At 39.5% G+C, this 19,617-nt stretch overlaps 1 protein-coding gene across 4 annotated transcripts in view; it reads right to left on the reverse strand.

The window, feature by feature from the left end:
* Positions 1–840: 840 nt before the first annotated feature.
* IGBP1 (immunoglobulin binding protein 1) overlaps positions 841–19,617 on the reverse strand; it is a 29,199-nt gene continuing 10,422 nt past the window's right edge. The window contains exons 4-8 of one of the 4 annotated variants that reach the window (XR_006731560.1): positions 18,647–18,842; positions 16,267–16,346; positions 15,400–15,512; positions 14,406–14,506; positions 1,050–1,132 (exon numbers count right to left, since the gene is read on the reverse strand). Coding sequence is in view for 2 of the 4 variants with exons in the window: in XM_045537533.1 (XP_045393489.1) it covers positions 987–1,135; positions 15,400–15,512; positions 16,267–16,346; positions 18,647–18,842 (538 nt within the window). In the remaining 2 variants the exon portion in view is untranslated. Of the gene's footprint in view, positions 1,136–14,405; positions 14,507–15,399; positions 15,513–16,266; positions 16,347–18,646; positions 18,843–19,617 lie in introns of all 4 variants that reach the window. The other 3 variants (XR_006731559.1, XM_045537533.1, XM_045537534.1) reach the window with 3 other exon arrangements.

Raw genomic sequence — 19,617 nt, forward strand, 5'->3', positions numbered from 1 at the left:
TACCTTGCAGTGTCATCTGTGCTGTCCCTGTTCTCCACATCCAGGTATCTGCATGATTGCAGGTACCTCTTGCTAAGCAGCCAAACGACCACCATAGCACATTTACCCAGGCCACCAGCTCAGATTGTGCCAGTTATGGCACACCGGAGGTCAGGAGGGACAAAGTGGTCTACAGCAGTCAATTTAAGAGCTGGGCTACAGCCTGAGGCTGCTCTTCACCCTAAGGATTCTGGAAAATGTTTCCATGAGAGTAAAGACCCTGGCCTCAGGCACACACACAATGACTCTTGCAGCACCTTCTCTATCTCTCCTTTCTCTGGGCCAAGGCAAGGAAGACTAGGTAGATAGGATTGGGAAAAAGACTCTAACCATTTATGGTCCATTCTTCTACAGCTATAATTCCTGAAAATAGTGCTGCGTGGCAGACAAAGTCCTGGCTTTTGTGCGCTCCCCTTCTAGAGTGCTGGGTTATTTCACAGTGCAGGGTGTTGCTCATACAGCTTTGCACCATATACCCAGGAGGAAGGAGATAGTCTGGGCACCTCTGACGTGGGGCAATTCACTGCCCAGATCACTGAAGATGACTGGGATTTCTCCATAAGCCCAGAAACCCACAGCTCAATGCCCCCGCTCCTCTCTCAGAAAAAGCAACTGATGTCCACATTTCTGCACAGGCTCATGCAGTATTAGAGACTTTATTATTTTTTTAAGGAGAATTAATGTAGCCATTGATTATACAGAGCCATTTCTTTGCACTCAAGAAATTGAAATACACCATGATGAGGATGATAATGCCAAAACAAGATTGCTGGCTCATCATCTAGGGTACAAATACACATAATCATTTGAGACTTTATTGAACGTAAAGCAAGATTCAACATCTTTGCTTTCATTGTAGACAGCTGACGCAGGTGCCCAGGGAGGGGAAGACTGCACAGTTTTCCTTGGTGGGGAAGGTGTGCGCACGTAGTCCTGTTGTGGAAAGATTAGCCCATGTTCTGTCGGTTGCCGTAGCCCCTAGGATGGGTGTCCTTCCACTCATCCCATTCCCGAGCTCTGTGGAGTGTTTTCTCATTATCTTCTTCCTCCTTTTGGTTTTGATCCTCCTGTTGCTGGGCTGCTCTTTTGAACTCTACTAAAGTAGAAAAATCAGGAAGGGGGATGAGAAATTGAGGGAATTTTAATAAGGTACGCTAGGAGGCTCAGCTCCACTCTGAACACAACCACATGCAATGAGGACACGAAGAGAGCCAGCTGCCTACCCAGGGCCAGCAAAAGTGTGGAGAGTACTTGTGTTACTTATAATATCACATGTTAAATAATAGTAAGAAAGGATGCTCTGAGTGGTTTCTACAAGAAGGCAAAAACATAAAAGGTGCCCCTCAGAATGAATTCTATTTTGGAAAAGGATTCCTAAAGGCCAACACTCCTCCATCAGCAAAAGAAAACCACCACTACCACCAAAAACCCCAGCAATCTAGAAACACTGGAGTAAAAAATATTGATGATTTTATGATTTGTGAATTGCCAGGCAGGTAGGATTACAGGTGCCTTTTCCTCCTCTATCTATTTCCTCTATTATAGTTGTACAATTTGTGTGTGTGTAACACTGAAAATCACAGGGCAGTTGGACTTACCAGACAAGAATGCCTATGTGTTATTTTGTGCAGGTGCTTGAAACAGGCACTTATTGTGCAGTGTACACCCAAAAGAAATTAAACTGCTACATCTCTTTTTTGCATTATTTTTTCCCCCTTTATGAGGTAAAGCAGCATTTTCCTGGCCACCCTGAGTTTGCCCATGAGAAATATTCTTTTTTTTTTTTTAATTTCAGAGTGTTATGGAGACACAAACACTTTGGGCCTTTGCACCACCCAAGTCAGAGCTACAAGCATGCCCAACCCCCAGACATCATGCAACGTACTCATTAGGTATGAATTTACCCATCCCAGAAATATTCTTATTACAATGATAAAGAATGAAATATGTGGGGATCTGATCTCTGATCTCTTCTAACAGCTTAGGAGTCTGGTGTTCATTTCTTTTATTAACCCCTTTCTTGTAAAAGATAGAGGAAACCACACAAATTTATATACATATATATATATATCAAAAACAAGTTTTTGTAAGGAGGTCTTATATTAATAGCTTCTACTCAGGTCAAGAGATAGATCTCCTGTACCCATTCCCAAAGCCTCTCCGTGTGCATCAAACAAATCACAACCTCCCTCCCTCTACAAAAGTAACCACTATACTGCTTTTTATAGTAATAACTTCCTAGAGTTTATTACAGCTTTAATACCCAAGTGTGCATCACTAGATGCCATAGTTGTCCATTTGTACATTTATTTTTCACTCAATATTTTTTAGTACTGAGTTGTACAACCATCACCACAATCCAATTAAAAAATTCTATCACCCCTAAAAGATCCCTTGTGCCATTTATGAATTCCCCTTCCTTCTCTTCCCCAAAGCCCCTAGGACCACTAATCTGCTTTCTGTTTCTATAGATCTGCCTATTCTGGACATCTCGTATAAATGGAATCAATGTAATATGTGTGTATTATTTTTAATACACTGCAGCGCCCAGTATTTCTGGGCAGTCTTCCATCCAAGTACTAACCAGGCTCGACCTTGCTTAGTTTCTGAGATCAGATGCCTTCAGGGTGGTAGGCCTGTACACTCAACACCTGGTCTTTTGTGTCTGACTTCTTTCATGTAGCATGTTTTTGAGGTTAGCCTTACCTATTTAAAAATACTTTGATATCTTTTTAACTCTACAAGTTCCTCCTCTACCCCTTTCTTTCCTAAGTTATTTATTGAAGAAGCTGGGGCATTTGACCTGTAGTGTTTCCCAAAGCCTGGATTTTGCTAATTAGCACAATGAAGATGCAGTCCAACATGTTCTGTATTTCCTGCAGATTGGGAACTGGATACAGAGGCTTGATCTGAGTCAGGTTTGATCCCTTCCACATGATTATAGGCATTGCTGTGTTCCTTCATCAGGAGGCATGTGTCTCATTTGTTGTGATGTTAGCAGCTGTTGATACGCAATCCTAGGACCCATTAATTTGGAGGGGGGGTTTCCAAAGGTGACAGTCCGTACATTTCTTTTCAAGGGTACATGCTATCCATCTGACTTCTCACTAATAACCCTGATCACCTGACCAAGGTAGCGTTTGTAGGGTTCCCAACTATGAAGTTACTCCTCCCCCTCCTTCCACACTGTAGTCTTTGGAAGCAGGTCACTAAGCACAACCCATACTTACGGGGGGAGGAGTTATGCTCCACCTCCCTGAAGCAGAAGTATCTACATAAAATATTTGGAATTTTTTTGTAGGGGACATTTGTCTCTTCTCTCTCATTTATTTATTCAATCATTTATTTCTAAAACAATGGACTCATGGGTATGTATTTTATTCCTTGTTATAATCCAATACTATTATTTATTTTCCTGCTCAATTCTTCTAGTTTTGGCCAGTGAGAGTTCTTTCAGCTGGTTATGTCCCTTTAACACTTCAATTGTTTAATTTTTTGAGCTCTTCTTTATTTTCTAGTAAAGATGGTCCCAACTTACGATTTTTTCAACTTTATAATGGTGTGAAAGCGATATGCATTCAGCAAAAAAATACTTCGAATTTTGAGACATTCAACACTTTATTATAAAATAGGCTTTGTGTTAGATGATTTTGCCCAACTATATGCTAATGTTAAGTGTCTTGAGCATGTTTAAGGTAAGCTAGGCCAAGCTATGATGTTGGGTAGGTTAGGAGTATTAAACGTAATTTTGACTTACAGTATTTTCAACTTATGATGGGTTTACCAGGACGTAATCCCATTTTAAGTCGAGGAGTGCCTGTACTACAAGATGCTCCAGGCTCATCTTGTATATTTCCTGCCCCAGCCCTACAATCAGCCCTTTCTCCAAGGAGCCCTGGTTCCTTTTGGAGAATAGTATTAGAAACTAAGATTTAGGCACTGGATGTACTTGTTGCTACTATCAATTATCCTTTTTGGAGGCAAACTGGCCAGTGGAAACATCTTCAAATTGGCTCCTGAGTCCTTTTGATATGACCCCAGTAGTCTATGAAAGCTTCTTCCCTATCTTTTATGACAAGATGTTCCAAGGTCATCTTGCACATTTCTTGCCCCAGACTTGGAATTAGGTATTTCTCTAAGGCATCCTGATTTCTTTTAATGGGAATAGTATTTCAATACCACAATTGGGGTTACTAGGTATACTCATTGCTACTGGGCTGGTCCTTGTTTCTAAGCCTTTTCAGTGAATAAAGTAAAGGTAGAGGGGTGTGTATTTACTTTTTAAAAAAATTTCAAAATATTAAGGGGGTACAAATGGTTTTGTTACATGGATAGCTTTTATAATGCTATTAGTGTGCCCATCACCTGAATACTGTTCATTGTACCTGACAGGTAGGTTTTACTCCTCCCCTCCTTCCCTTTCCCCCCTTCTTGATTTCCAATGACCTTTACTTCTCTCTGTGCCCATCCATTAGTTCTGAATTATTAGAGAGTACATGTGGTGTTTGTTTTTCTATTCTTGAGATACTTCACTTAGGATAATGGTCTCTAGTCCCATCAAAACTGCTGCAAAAGACATTAATTCATTCCTTTTTATGGCTGAGTAGTAGTCTTTGGTGTGCGTGTATACACATACACACACACACACACCACATTTTGTTAATCCACTCATAAATTGATGGGCACTTAGGTTAATTCCATATCTTTGTGATTGTGAGTTGTGCTGCAATAAACATTCAAGTCCAAGTGTCTTCTTGATAAAATGACTTATTTTCCTTTGGGTATTTCTCATGAGTTCATATTCAGGACTACAAGGGGTTTTTTTAAAACCTAAATTCTTTTGAATTACATCTGTATTCTTCCATACTGAAAGTCCTAGTTCTCAAAGACAAGAGGATGATAGAATATCTCATAATTATTCATTTATATTGTATAAATGTATACCTCACATTATACAGTCTTAGAATAACACTAACGTTGCCACCAATATAATTACTGAGAACTGTTATTTTTCCATAGGTTTTCCTCATTTTTCCATTTTTAAAAAGTCATACTACATTACATCTACATTATATAAATACATAGGTATTACATACTCTACTCTCTCCCCTTTAACTCTCATTAGTCTTAACTCTACAAGTAACTGTACATCTAACGCTCACTACGTTATGTCAATGTCTCTCTAGTCATTTTGATTGTCTGAAGCTCATTCTCTAGCAAATATCTCAGGAAGGGATCATGGGAACAATATTTCCCGAGGTCCTGCATGTTGATAAATGTCAATACGCTTTATACTTGAAAGTCAGTTTTACCAGATATAATGTTCTCAGCTCACATTTTTTCCCTTTGAGCATCTTAAATATCTGCTACTCTATTTTCTCCTGGCATAAAGTGTGTGTGTTGAAACATTTGAGAGTAATCTAAGTTCTTTCCTTTACAAATCACCTGCTATTTTTGCTGAGATGCCCACGGCATTTTTTTAAGGTTTAGTAATTGTATCAGAATGTAACTTGTTGGTCATTCTGGGTCAAAATTCTCAGGTACACGGTGTGATTTTTCTTATCGAGTGACCACAGTGCCCCAGCCCACACAGGGCCCTGTTCCTCTGGGACCAGGCACTCAGGCTTGGTGGAAAAGCTGTGCCTGGGTCAAGGGAGCACCCACACCACCTCGACACCTGAACCAACCTAGTGCTTCAGCCTCAGAGAATTGGAGCCTTGGCTCAGGGGAGCAACTATGACCCTGGTGCTCCAGCCCACGTACTTCATGGCTCCTGGCCCCTCAGGGAGACACAGCCTTGGCTAATCTGTATACCCTGCCCTCTGTGCCGAACAGCTGCAATGTCTCACTTCCCTGGATCTGGACCAGTTCTCCAGACTCTGAGCACCTCCCTGGGGAGTGAAGCCAACACTGCACTGCTCCCCATGCCCTGGAACCCATGCTACAGCTGTGCCTCACCATTCCTGGCTCTTTGTGCCACTGCACCTGGACTCACAGGGCCTGGGCCACTGCTGTGTCACCACTCCAGTGTCCAGAGTCACTACTACATAGTAGTCTCTCTCCTGGTGCCCAAATTGCCACTGTGCCCTGTTAGCTCCAGAACTCCCCTTCTACCCAGAGCTGTACCAGTACTGTGCCTTGACCCCCAGCATCAGAATCACAGCTACATCCCTGCTGCTGGGCCTGAGCTACTGGGAAGTGCCTCAGAGTCATAGGTTTTGGTTTGGTGGGATAGTGTGTCCACCTGTGCCTAAGAGGGTGAACCTTGTGCCCACATCACAGGTGCCACAGTAGTTCAACAAGACACTGAGCCCAGGACCCCAGTTCCACAGCCACTCCGAGTACCTGTGCCCTAGAACACAGCACTGCTGTGGCTGCCTGTAGCCCATGTCACATCCAATACCAAGAGGAATCCACCCACTTTTTTTTTCTTCGGTTCCAGGAAAGTTTCCTTAATATTAGCTTTTAGCATTTATTCTTTTTCCTTGCTTTGGTTTTCTTCTTCAGATAATCCTACTATCCACATGGAAGCTCTTATTTGCTATCTTTAATACTTTTTTTTCAAATCTTGTTTATCTCCATTTCTATTGATTTTTAAAATTTTCATTCTTTTTATATTAGTAAGGCATTTTCTGTTGTATTATTTCCTACTACTTTAGGCTTCATTTCTGAAGTGATTCTTTTTCATTTTCCCCAAGCTGTCATTGTATTTCTAAGTTTTTCTAATCCTGCTTTATATTTTTCTTCCATGTCCTATATTATTTTCTGAATATCTCCCAATTCACTTTTAAATATTATCTTTCAGACTTGTTCTATTTTTTGACCATGTTTTTCTGGAATGCTTTTGATACCTTTTCCTCCCTTATAATAATTTTGCCTAGGACTTGACTTTGATGATTTTCTGCTCGTTTTCAGCTTTGAGCTATATTTCACACACTATAAAATTCACTCACTTGAAGTATACAGTTCAGTGGGTTTTAGTATATATAGGGTTCTACAACCATCCCCACAATCTGTTGTTCATTTTCATGTGAAGTAAGTTTTCCCAAACCTTTAGAAAGAAGCACGGTTTGGGGTAGCTTTTCTGACTGCACACAGGCACCGTTTCTGCCATTTTGATGTAGGTTAAAGAATATGATGACTTGCTTGATTAGAATTCCTGGTTCTGGTCCTCTCTCCCACTTTTACCTGGACCTTCTCTTTCTTCGCTATTGTTCCTGTCTTGCTTAATTTCAATTCTACTCTCAGCAATTTCTCCTCAGCGGGGGACCCTGTCCTGGAAGGGAGACCTAAAGGATCAGTTTCAAGAGTTTATAAAGGACTAGACTGCTCCATCCTTTTCAGACCTTCTGACCACAGGTCCCTTGTGCTCAACTGGGTTTTTACTGGAAGGTAAAATCCCACCCACTTTCAGCTGCTGTTTTTAAATTGGACTGCCATACTTTTTAGTGAATACGTTGTTGTGGAATTGTCTGTCAGGTCTTTCAGATGGTCTGTCAACTCCTGTTTTCTCCTACACTGATGCCAATAACCTGTGGACCTTGTGGCTATGGGTGATTTGCGCTTATCTGTTTTTATTTTGGAGTTCATGGGGATACACTGTCAACCTACTGTCATTGTAAATATTGTCCATGGGTTTTTTTGCTGCATTTTTATTCAAGTATAACATACATGTAGAAAAGTACACAAACATAAGTATACCTCGATGGATTTTCACATACTGAACATAACCACGTAATCTGGACCCAGATCAAAACACAAAACATTTCTAACTCTTCAGAAGCCCCGTCAGGTCCAATTCCATTCATGATCCCCCACCAATGGTGAACACTTAACTGGCTTTTAACCAGTTTCACCTGTTTTTGAACTTTGTATAAATGGAATCATACAGTATATAATCTCTTGTGTCTGGCTTTTTTCACTTATAATTAGGTCTTCAAGATTCAGCTATATTTGCCACTTATAGGTGAAGAACTACAGTTTAACATTACTGCTACATAGTATTCCAAAATGTATCCATTCTAATATTTGTACGAATTTGAGTAGTGTCTAGTGTGGACTACTACAAATAATGCTATTAACCATCTTGTACAGGTCTTTTGTGGACATATGGTCTCATTTCTCTTAGGTATATATTGAGGAGTGAAAGTGCCAGGTCATGGAGGCATATGCATGCCCAACTTTTGTGCATCACTACCATCACCACCCTAGTTTTCCCAATGTTTTTGTTTCCTTTCATCTATTAACTTTGGGTTTATTTTGCCTTTCCTCCTCTAACTTCTTAAGGTAGAACCTTAGGTAATTGATTTTATCTTCCTTTCTTCTAAAGTAAGTGTTGAAAGTTATACATACTTCCCTTTCAGCATTGCTTGAGTTGTGTCCCACAAATTTTGATGGCATACTTTCCTTATCATTCAATGCAAAATATTTTATTTTTAAATTGACAGGTAAAATTATATGTATTTATTGTATACAATATGATGTTTTGAAGTATATGGACATTGTGGGATAGTTAAATCTAGCTAATCAACAAATGCGTTACCTCACATACTTTTGCAGTGAGAACAATTTAACATCGACTATCTTTGTATTTTTCAAGAATAAAATATATTGTCATAACCATAGTCATTATGCTGTATGAAAGAGCTCTTGAACTTATTCCCAGTTGAAAGTATTTTCTAATTTTCCTTGTTGAGTTCTTCTTTGGCCCAGAGGTTATTGGAAGTATGGTGTTTAATTTTAAAATATTTGGGGATTTTCTAGGTATGTTATTGATTTCTGATTTAATTCTATTGTGGTCTGAAAACATATTCAGTGATTTCAATTTTGAAAATTTATTGAGACTTATTTGATGACCTGGTATATGGTCTACCTTGATGAATGCACCATGGGGCATTTGAAGAGAAAGTGAAGGCATACCTTGTTTTATTGTGCTTTGCTTTACTGTGCTTCACAGTGTATTTTACAAATTGAAGGTTTGTGGCAACTCTGCATTGAGCAAGCCTTTTAGTGCCGTTTTTCCAATAGCATGAGCTCACAAATGTGTCTCTGTGTCACATTTTGGTAATTCTCGTGATATTCTAAACTTTTTCATTGTTTTATCTTTTGTGATGATCTGTGATCTTTGATGTTACAATTGTTAGCCAAGTTGTGAATGCAAAGGAAAAGTTCTTGAAGCAAATCAAAATCCTAATCCAGTGAACACATGAATGATAAGGAAGCAAAACAGTGTTATTGCTGATATGGACAAAGTTTTAAGCGGTTTAGACAGAAGAGCAAACCAGCCACAACATTCTCTTAAGCCAAAGCCTAATCCAGAGCAAGGCTCTAACTCTGTTCAATTCTATGAAGGCTGAGAGAGGGGAGGAAGCTGTAGAAGAAAAGCTAGTTGAGAGATCTAGCTAACTGATGAAGGTGACTACATCAAACAGATTTTCAATGTAGATGAAACAGCCTTATATTGGAAGAAGAGGCCATCTAGGACTTTCATTGCTATAGAAAACAAGTCAGTGACTAGCTTTAAAGCTCCAAAGGACAGGCTGACTCTCTTATTAGGGGTGACTTTAAATTGAAGCTAATGCTCATCTACCATTCTGAAAAATCCTAGGGCTGTTAAGAATTATGCTAAATCTATTCTGCCTGTGCTCTAGAAATGGAAAAAGAAAGCCTGGATGACAGCACATCTGTTTACAACATGGTTTACTGAATATTTTAAGCCCACTGCTGAGACCTACTGCTAAGAAAGATTCCTTATTACTGCTCACTGACAATGCACCTGGTCACCCAAGAGCTCTGATGGAGATGTACAAGGAGATTAATGTTTTTTTCATGCCTGTTAACACAATATCCATTCTGCAGCCCATGGTTCAAGGAGTAATTTCAACTTTCAAGTCTTATTATTTAAGAAATATATTCCGTAAGGCTATAGCTGCCATAGATGGTGAGTCCTCTGATGGATCTGGGCAAAGTAAACTGAAAACTTTCTGGAAAGGATTCACCAGTCTAGATGCCATTAAGAACATTTGTGATTAATGGGAGGAGGTCAAAATATCAACATTAACAGGAGCTTGGAAGAAGTGGATTCCCAACTTTCTACTGATGACTTTGAAGGGTTCAAGACTTCAGTGCAGGAATTAACTTCAGATATGGTAAAAATCACAAGAGAACTAGAAGTGGAGCCTGAAGATGTGACTGAATTGCTCCAATACTGTGATAAACTTGAACGAAGGGGAGCTGCTTCTTATGGATGAGCAAAGGAAGTAGTTTCTTGTGATGGAATCTACTCCTGGTGAAGATGCTATGAACATTGTTGAAATGACAACAAAAGATTTAGAATATTAGATAAACTTAGTTGACAAAGCAGCAGGGTTTGAAAGGATCAACTCCAATTTTGAAAGAAGTTCTACTGTGGGTAAAATGCTATCAAACATATATGATGCTGTTTTGTGAAAGGAAATATTTTGTGAAAGGAAGAATCAATCAATGTGTCAAACTTCATTGTTCCTTATTTTAAGAAATTGCCACAGGCAATCCAACCTTCAGCAACTACCACCCTGATCAGTCAGTAGCCATCAACATCGAGGCAAAACCCCACCACCAGTAAAAAGACTACAACTCACTAAAGCACAGATGATCATTAGCATTTTAGCAATAAATTAGTTTTAAGGTATGTACATTGTTTTTTTAGACCCAAGGCTACTGTACACTTAACAGACAGTGCAGTGTAACATAGCTTTTATATGCACTGGAAAACTAAAGAATGTGACTCCACTTTATTGCGATATTCTCTTTATTGTGGTGGTCTGGAAGCGAACCTGCAATATCTCTGAGGTATACCTGTATTTTTGCAGTTGTTGGATATAGTCATTCTATAAACGTCAAATAGGTTAAGATGGTTGATAGTGTTAACCAGATCTTCTGTGTCCTTACTGATTTGTTTAGCAATTCTATCAATTACTGAAGGAGAGGTATTAAAACTTCTAGTTATAACTGTAGATTTGTCTATTTTTCCATTTAGTTCTGTCAAATTTTTTCTTCATGTAATTTGACACTCATTAGGCACAAACACATTTATGATTGCTATGTCTTCCTGATAAATTGCCCCTTTCTTCTATTCCTGATAAAAGGGGCAATTAAAAAGATGTCCTTTTAAAATCTTCAGTAATACCTTTTGTCTTGAATACTTTTTATCTGATAGTACTATATCTGATATTATTAAATACCTTTTATCTGATATTACTATAGCTATTGCAGCTCTCTTATGCTTACTGTTAGCATAGCAGAGGTTGAGTAACCGTTATCCAAAATGCTTGAGGCCCGAGTGTTTTGGATTTTTTTCAGATTTTGGAATATCTGCATTATATACTTACTGGTTGAGCATCCCAAATCCAAAAATCTGAAATCCAAAATGCTCCAATGAACATTTCCTTTGAGCATCATGTCAGAGCTCAAAAAGTTTCAGATTTTGGAGCATTTTGGATTTTCAGATTTGGGGTACTCAACCTATATATCTACTTTCAACCAATCTATGTTTTACATTTAAAATGGATTTTCAGATTTGGGGTGTTCAACCTATATATCTATTTTCAACCAATTTATGTTTTACATTTAAAATGCATCTCTTATAGACAGCATGCAGCTCAGCCTGATAATCAATCCCTGATTTCAAACTTGAAGGTTTATTCCATTTAAATTTAAGGGATACTGGATTTGGCCGTTCTAATAGGCATATCTCATTGTTGTTTTAATTTGCATTATCCTGATGACATATGATAGGAGCATCTTTTCATATGCTTATTTGCCATCTGTATATCTTCTTTGTTGAGGTGTCTGTTAAGGTCTTTGGCCTACTTTTTAGTCAGGCTGTTCATTTTCTTATTGTTGAGTTTTAAGAGTTCTTCATGTGTTTTGGATAACAGTCCACTGTCAGATATGTCCTTTGCAAATACTTTCTTCCAGTCTGTGGCTTGTCTTTTCATTCTCTCGATACATTATTAAGTGGTTGCTTTAGGAAATACAATATTCATCTTTAATTTCCCATGTGGTAGGTAGCCTTGAAGATGGTGCCCAATGATCCCAGCCTCCTGGTATTCATACTCTTGTGTAGTCCCCTCCCACACCTATATCAGGGTTGGTCTATATGACCAATAGAATAATAGGCAGAAGTCATAGTATGTCACTTCCAACATTAGGTTATAAAAGATACTGAGGCTTTTGATCTTGGTCATTCTCTCTCAAATCATTCACTCTGGGGAAAGAAAGCTGCCACACCTATGGACAGACCCACACGCTGAGGCCTCCTGCTGTCAGCCACATCAATGAGCCTGGCAGCAGATTTTCTAGTCCCAATCAAGCTTCCAGAAGACTGCTGCCCCAGCTAACAGCTTGACTGTAACCTCATGAGAAACCCTGACCCAGGACCACCCAGTTAAGTTGCTCCTGGATTTCTTACCCTCAGAAGCTATGTAATATAATAAATGTTTATTATTTTAAGCTGCTAAGTTTTAGAGTAATTTGTTACACAACAATAGTTAATATGTACCAGTTCACCTAAAATAGAAGAATCTCACAAAGTAATTCCATTTACTCCCTGTCCTTTTTGCTATAGCTGTCATATGTATTACATCTATTATATTACAAATCGCACAAGACAGTATAATTTTTTGCTTTAAGAAGCTATATATAGGCCGGGCGCAGTGGCTCACACCTGTAATCCTAGCACTCTGGGAAGCCGAGGTGGGTGGATTGCTTGAGGTCAGGAGTTCGAGACCAGCCTGAGCAAGAGCAAGACCCTGTCTCTACTAAAAATAGAAAGAAATTATCTGGCCAACTAAAAATATATATAGAAAAAATTAGCCGGGCATGGTGGTGCATGCCTGTAGTCCCAGCTACTCAGGAGGCTGAGGCAGCAGGATCGCTTAAACCCAGGAGTTTGAGGTTTGAGGTTGCTGTGAGCTAGGCTGACGCCATGGCACTCACTCTAGCCTGAGCAACAAAGTGAGACTCTGTCTCAAAAAAAAAAAAAAAGAAGCTATATATAATTTTAAAAAATTAGGTGTGTGTGTGTGGGGGGGGGATAGTCCTTTGTATTTATCCACATAGTTACCATTTCTGCTGCTTTTCACTCCTTGAATATCTAAGTTTCTATCTGGTATCATTCCCTTCAGCCTAAGGAATTTCCTTCAGCATTTCTCTAATGCCAATTTTCTAATGAAGAGTTCTTTTATCTTTCATTTATTTGAAAATGTCTTAATTTCACCTTCATTTTTATGGATATTTTCCCTGGGCATAAAATTATAGGTTGACAGGGTTCTCCCACCCCCAGTACTTTAAAGATGTTCTATTGTCTCCAGCTCCCACTGTTTCTAATGGAAAAGCCAGCAACAATTCATCTTTGTTCTCATAATATGTACTTTATTATCTCTGGCTGCTTTCAAAATTTTCTTCTTTGGTTTTCAGCAGTTTGAGTACAATGTGCCTATGTGTGATTTTCTTTGTATTTAACCTGCTCAGGGTTTGCTGAGATTTCTGAATCTGTACATTTGTGTTACACAGATTTTGGGAAATCTTCAACAACCATTTCTTCAAATTTTTTCTGTCCCTTTCCCTTTCTTCTCTCCTACTGATATTCCAATTGCATGTATGTTAGACCTTTTCACATTGTTCCATGGGTCACCGAGGTACTGTTTACTTTTTCCCCAATCTTTGTTTTACAGATTAAATAATTTCTATTGACCTTCAAGTTAAATGACACTTTCTTCTGTCATTGACAATTTGTTATTAAGCTCATCCAGTGATATTTAAATTTCAGATACTGTATTTTTCAGTTCCAGAATTTTTTTGTGTATAGTTTCTATTTCTCTGCAGAGATTTCTTTTCATTTATTACAAGTATATTTTTCCTCTCTGCCCTTGAGCATAGAAATAACAGCTGCTTTAAAGTCCTTGTCTGCTAATTCCAACATCTGAGTTATCCTGGGATTGGTATTCATTGATTGCCTTTCCTTTTGAGTTATGAGTCATATTTTCCTGGTTTTTTTTTATGTCTAGTAGCTTAGGATTAAATCCTACACATTATAAATAGTATACTGTAGAGATTCTGAATTCTGTTTCATTCCTGATTTTTCATTTTAGCAGGCAACTAACTTGCCTAAAACCAAACTACCAAATTCAATCTCCCTTGCATTGGGCAACAGCTGAATTCTCCATTTAGTTATTTTAGCCTTAGTGGAGGTGCTTGGTGTCTATTCTGTGTATGCATAGTCAGCCAGTAGTTTCAATGGAGTTTATACACAGAATTAGGGCTTCTCTTTTGTGATTTTCTCCTTTCTGGGACATCCTACCTCAGTTTTCAGTTGCTATACTCACCCTGAACTCAGTTCTCTCATTTCTCAATAATACTGCAAGATTCTGTCGAAGTTTTAGCTACCCCACACCACAGCAAAGGCAGCCTGCCCACAGGTGAGAAGCTACAAAAAAACAGGAAACTTTTTTTTCAAATTATCACTCTTCTCTTTTCCCTCCTATAGCAGAAACAGCACTGAAACTGGGAATTTGAATGTCTGAATTTAAATACTAGCCTGGCCACTTTCAAGCTATAGGTTAGTCAGTTCTTGGCAGCTACTTCCTCACCTTAAAATGAGGATAAGAATGTCTGTTTCATGGGGTTGTTAAGAGGATCCAATAAGATAACACATGAGACAAGGAAACGGAGCCTCAGATGGGCTTAATAGATAATGCTCCATCTATTAAGTGGTAGGAGTTAGACTGGTTACCCCAGGTCTGTCCATGCTTTTTCTGCTATACCATATTGCTTCTACCTTTCTGATGACCACCCTCTCTCCGGCTTTCCGTTCCCAAAACCCTTCCAAGTAAGTACTATGATCCAATTACCAAGTTGGGCACTAAGAATAAGTTAAAGTCGCTGCCTCAAGGAATTCCAAGTACCATTCCCTCCTTCTATGTGTTGACTGCCCTTCAGTTTACACCTGCTTTTGGTCACTCTCTAGGGCCTTCAGGTAGTTTTCTAAAAACATTTTGTTTGGTTTGTAGTTGTTATTTGTATGAGGGGTTGGCCTGATACAACCTACTCTGCTAGAATTGCTGTCCACAGATTTTTGATTTTGCTATATGGCTGCTATTTTTATATCATGACATTTGGAGAGATTCAAAAACTATGCTGCTACTATCCCCATCTTCCCCAAATCATTTGCTATTTACCTTAATAATAAACATAATACTACACTCAGAATCCTTGTTCAGACTACTTCTGCTCTTAAAGGGCAACAATACTTGGTCAGAATTTAATTGCTAGGGAGTAAAATACCAGTAGTACAACAATTTCCCTCCCACCTCTTCATACCTGATGATGCCTTGGCTATTCCTTTATCTGGTAATGCTCCATATTTCTGACGCTGGTCATACCAGTCACTCACTGTCATAGATGCCAGACTTGGATAACCAGCTCCAAATACTCTGCAAAAATCACATTGCAGTTAGAAAACTAAATAAAAATACCATTATTAAAAAGCCTCTTTTCTTTAATGACAAAGCCTGTCTGCTTCAGCCTTGTTCCCCTACCTAGCCATCTTCTGAGGGGTTGTACAAATTCATGTGAGGATATGTAGGGGAAAAAAAAGGAATCCAGAAAGGGGCATTAAAATATAGAGCTTTCATGAGACGGTAAATAGCCCAGGATCATCTCCCAATAAGCAACCCCAGAGGCCAATTCCCCACAGAGCAGTGATGACACTGTGAAATGGGTATTTATAGTTGGTGGCTCTTAAAGGTACAGAAAAGGAGATTCTCCTGCCACCCTATGGAAAAAGCATCTCAAGAACTCAGAATTAAATCATAGACAAATACATCCTTTTGAGAATTGCAGGTGAAGGCAGGAATACATCCTTTTGAGAATTGCAGGTGAAGGCAGGAAGAGTGGCAATAATGAAAAAAACCTTCAAAGCACACAATTCTCCATTAGATTCTTTCTTTTTTTGTTTTATTTGTCTCCTTTTGAGACTATTTTTAAGCTTGAGTTTGTAAAGGAAATGTCTGTGGAAGATAGACATGGAGAAAGTTTCAGGGAAGATAACATCCCTTTGATGAAAGAACAGCCTCCATAGGTGAAGCCATGACTTTTCAACAGCACCCATTCTGTGTTACTCATGCATTGCCATTGAGCCATCAAAGCAGGGGAGTGGAAAGTAAACCACTTTCTAGTACCACCTACTTGGCTTGAGCCCTGTTCCGAGTAAGAATGAAGGGTTTCATTGGAGGCCTCTCCTGAAGAGATGAGGGAGAAGTTGATACCTGAAAAGGAAATTATCAGAGGTAAATTTGTCATTTTGCCCACCTTACTATGCAGGCTCTTAAGTCTTCAGGTGCTTGAAAAGCTCTGGATTCAAATTCCCTCAGTTTCTGTTTATCAGTCTCTAAAATATAGCAGCATTCTTTGTGCCTTCTTTGGGGAAAAAAATAAGATATAGAAGCAGAACACTAACAGTGGAGGTTGGTTAGCTGTTCTGAGGGGGCCTGAGAAGAGCTTGCAAAAAGGGGAGAAAGTTCTCCCAGGAATCACGTCACAAGTAAAAAATTATTTGGCTTTAAAATACTCTCTCTAGGCCGGGCTCGGTGGCTCACGCCTGTAATCCAACACTCTGGGAGTCAGAGGTGGGAGGATCGCTCAAGGTCAGGAGTTTGAGACCAGCCTGAGCAAGAGCGAGACCTCATCTCTACTAAAAATAGAAAGAAATTAGATGGACAACTAAAAATACATACAGAAAAAAAAATTAGCCATGCTTGGTGGCACATGCCTGTAGTCCCAGCTACTTGGAGGCTGAGGCAGAAGGACTGCTTAAGCGCAGGAGCTTGAGGTTGCTGTGAGCTAGGCTGATGCCACGGCACTGTAGCCGGGGCAACAGAGTGAGACTGTATCCAAATAAATAAATAAATAAATAAAATAAAATACTCCCTCCAAAGAAGATTCCAAAGGCCTCTTTCATGTTCCATCTAAATCCCTTGAGCTGAATTTGAAGCCCCTTTCTTCAGCCTGGCCTTCAGTGGAAAAGCTGAATTAATAAGACTCTTCTTCTAAAAACCCTTCCAATGTAATTATGCTATTAATTATGAAGAACCCCTAGGGTGCTTTAGAAGTGAATGTTCCTAAATGAAAGGGGGAAGGATGGGTTAGTAGTTTCCATATAGAGGTATATAAAAATGTTAAGGAACGTTGGCTTTCTAGGGGCATACTGAAACAAAGGATGGTCAAAGAAAAGGTGCTCACTTGGTTCTAGCTCCATTACTTCCAGAGCCAATCCCAATACCACATGAAAGACCATTAAAAAACAAAACAAAACAAAACAAAAAAACAAAGAAAGGGACAGGGCAGAGTCCAGAAGAGTCCAGCCTCAAAATGCTTGAAAACCACATCTAGATATGCTCAAGGGGCCTTATGACCTTAGAATACTAATTGTTCATTCTTAGATCCTTTAACAAGAACTAGGTTGATGCTATCTGAGGCAAGAGCTCCTGGGCTAATTAGTACAAATCAAATTAGGAAGAGGTTTCTCTGAGGACTTACATAAATGCCTATGACTAGCTTGTTCAATTCAATTCGTGTTGTATACTGAACCAAAGAGCCAGTGGCAGCAGAGCCAATTCTCTGGAAGCAGTGGCTCCAAAACAGGGCTATGATCTTCAAAGACAGCCACACAGCTTTCTGTGTTATATCAGGTTTTCTTTACCAGTATACTGGACATTCTGTGCATGGAGATGTCCTTGCTGTGTCTCCTACTTGGGTGATCTAAAGTTGTGAGAGTGCACCATTGTGGTAATGTTAAATTCTAATTCCTCTCCCGACCTAAGCATATTCACTGGTCCTTTGTTTCACCTTCTTCTTTCTACCCTTTACTTTCTCTCCTCCAGTTCTACCTGTCTTCTCTACTCCCATCCTATTTCTCTTCCCCTTTGTTTGTTACAGTTAAGCACAGATTTTAATTAAAGGCTTACCTCCCTATGCCTTCCTTCAGCAGCCATGACTTCCCATGGCCAAAACCAATTTTTATTTCAGAGAAGTTTCTGTCACCCATGGTATGTCACCAAATTACAAATGACTACAAATGTGCTACAGATTAGAAAGCAATGAGGAATATACTATAAGCTAAAGAGAAGGCTATCCTAGTGAACCTTCAGCCTTTCTCCATCTTAGTAAGAACAATGAGGCTGGGTGCAGTCGCTCACGCCTGTAATCACAGCACTCTGAGAGGCTGAAGTGGACGGATTGCTTGAGCTCAGGAGTTGGAGACCAGCCTGAGCAAGAGCGAGACCCAGTCTCTACTAAAAATAGAAAAAGTTAGCCAGGCGTGGTGATGCGTGCCTGTAGTCCCAGCTACTTGGGAGGCTGAGGCAGAAGGATCGCTTGAGCCCAGGAGTTTGAGGTTGCTGTGAGCTAGGCTGACGCCACGGCACTCTAGCCCGGGCTACAGAGACTGTCTCAAAAAAGAAAATGATTTTTATGGAGACTTAAAAAGATTTCAACTGTATTACTCTCCTGTAGAATATTCAAATCTCTGACAGTAGCTTTTTGAGCTATGTGAGCAGTGACCACTTACCTCTCTTATAGAGTCTTTCCCTCTCAGGATCTTCATCTCCTGGTCAATGCTCTCAATCTCTTCTAAGCTGATACCAATCCACCTCCGAAGGTTAAGGAGATAATATTCACGAACACACTCATCATCTGCTTGACCACTTTCCACAGCAGATTTCAGTGCCGACAACCTATGCTCCACCTCCTTCTTTTGTTTGTATCTGTTCCACAGAAAACCATTAGCCATGAACTTAAAAATAAAGAGGTATTCCTTCTAAAAAAGGCCACAACAAGATTTTGCCTTTCCAAATTACCAGGTAGTAAGTATGCCCACTTCCACCTTGGCAGGAATATAGATCCTATACCCCAGAGCTTTCCACCAGGCAGATCCCTCAGACTTTAGGCAAGGACGGACCTAGCAGGGGCTGAGAAATACATTCTGAAGCCATTAAAACACAGAAGTAATTTGATCTTGTCAAGTTCTGCCATCATCTTTAGGGATCAGAGTGCCTTAGTCTTTTGATTACATGAACTCTTATTATGGTGGGTGCTTAGCATCACAGTGCATCCCACGATGCTTCCACTTGGGAGTTACAACTTCAAATAACTGTAGAATCTTCAGCGGTCATTAACTTGCCATTGATGTAGGAATTCCTTATGAAGGAGCCTAAAAAAGTCATCTTTTCTTCTGGGCAAAACATTCCCAGCTCTTCTGATTCATCCTTACATAATCTAAGGACACATAACTACCCTAGCTGCCTTTTTCAAGATGCATTCTAGTATGTCATCTATCATTCATCTGACAAACAACTACTGAGTACCCATTGTGTGACAGGCGCAATTCTCAGTGCTGGAGGCACAGCAGTTTATAAAAGAAAGTTCTTGCACTCATGAAGCTTTCATTCTAGTGGGAGAAGACAAAAATAAGTAGATGATGAGTCAGGTGGTGATAAGTGCTATGAAACAGCAAAAAGCAAGCTCAAGTAGATAGAGTGA

Source organism: Lemur catta, chromosome X, assembly GCF_020740605.2.
Source record: "Lemur catta isolate mLemCat1 chromosome X, mLemCat1.pri, whole genome shotgun sequence".
NCBI classification, from domain to species: domain Eukaryota; kingdom Metazoa; phylum Chordata; class Mammalia; order Primates; family Lemuridae; genus Lemur; species Lemur catta.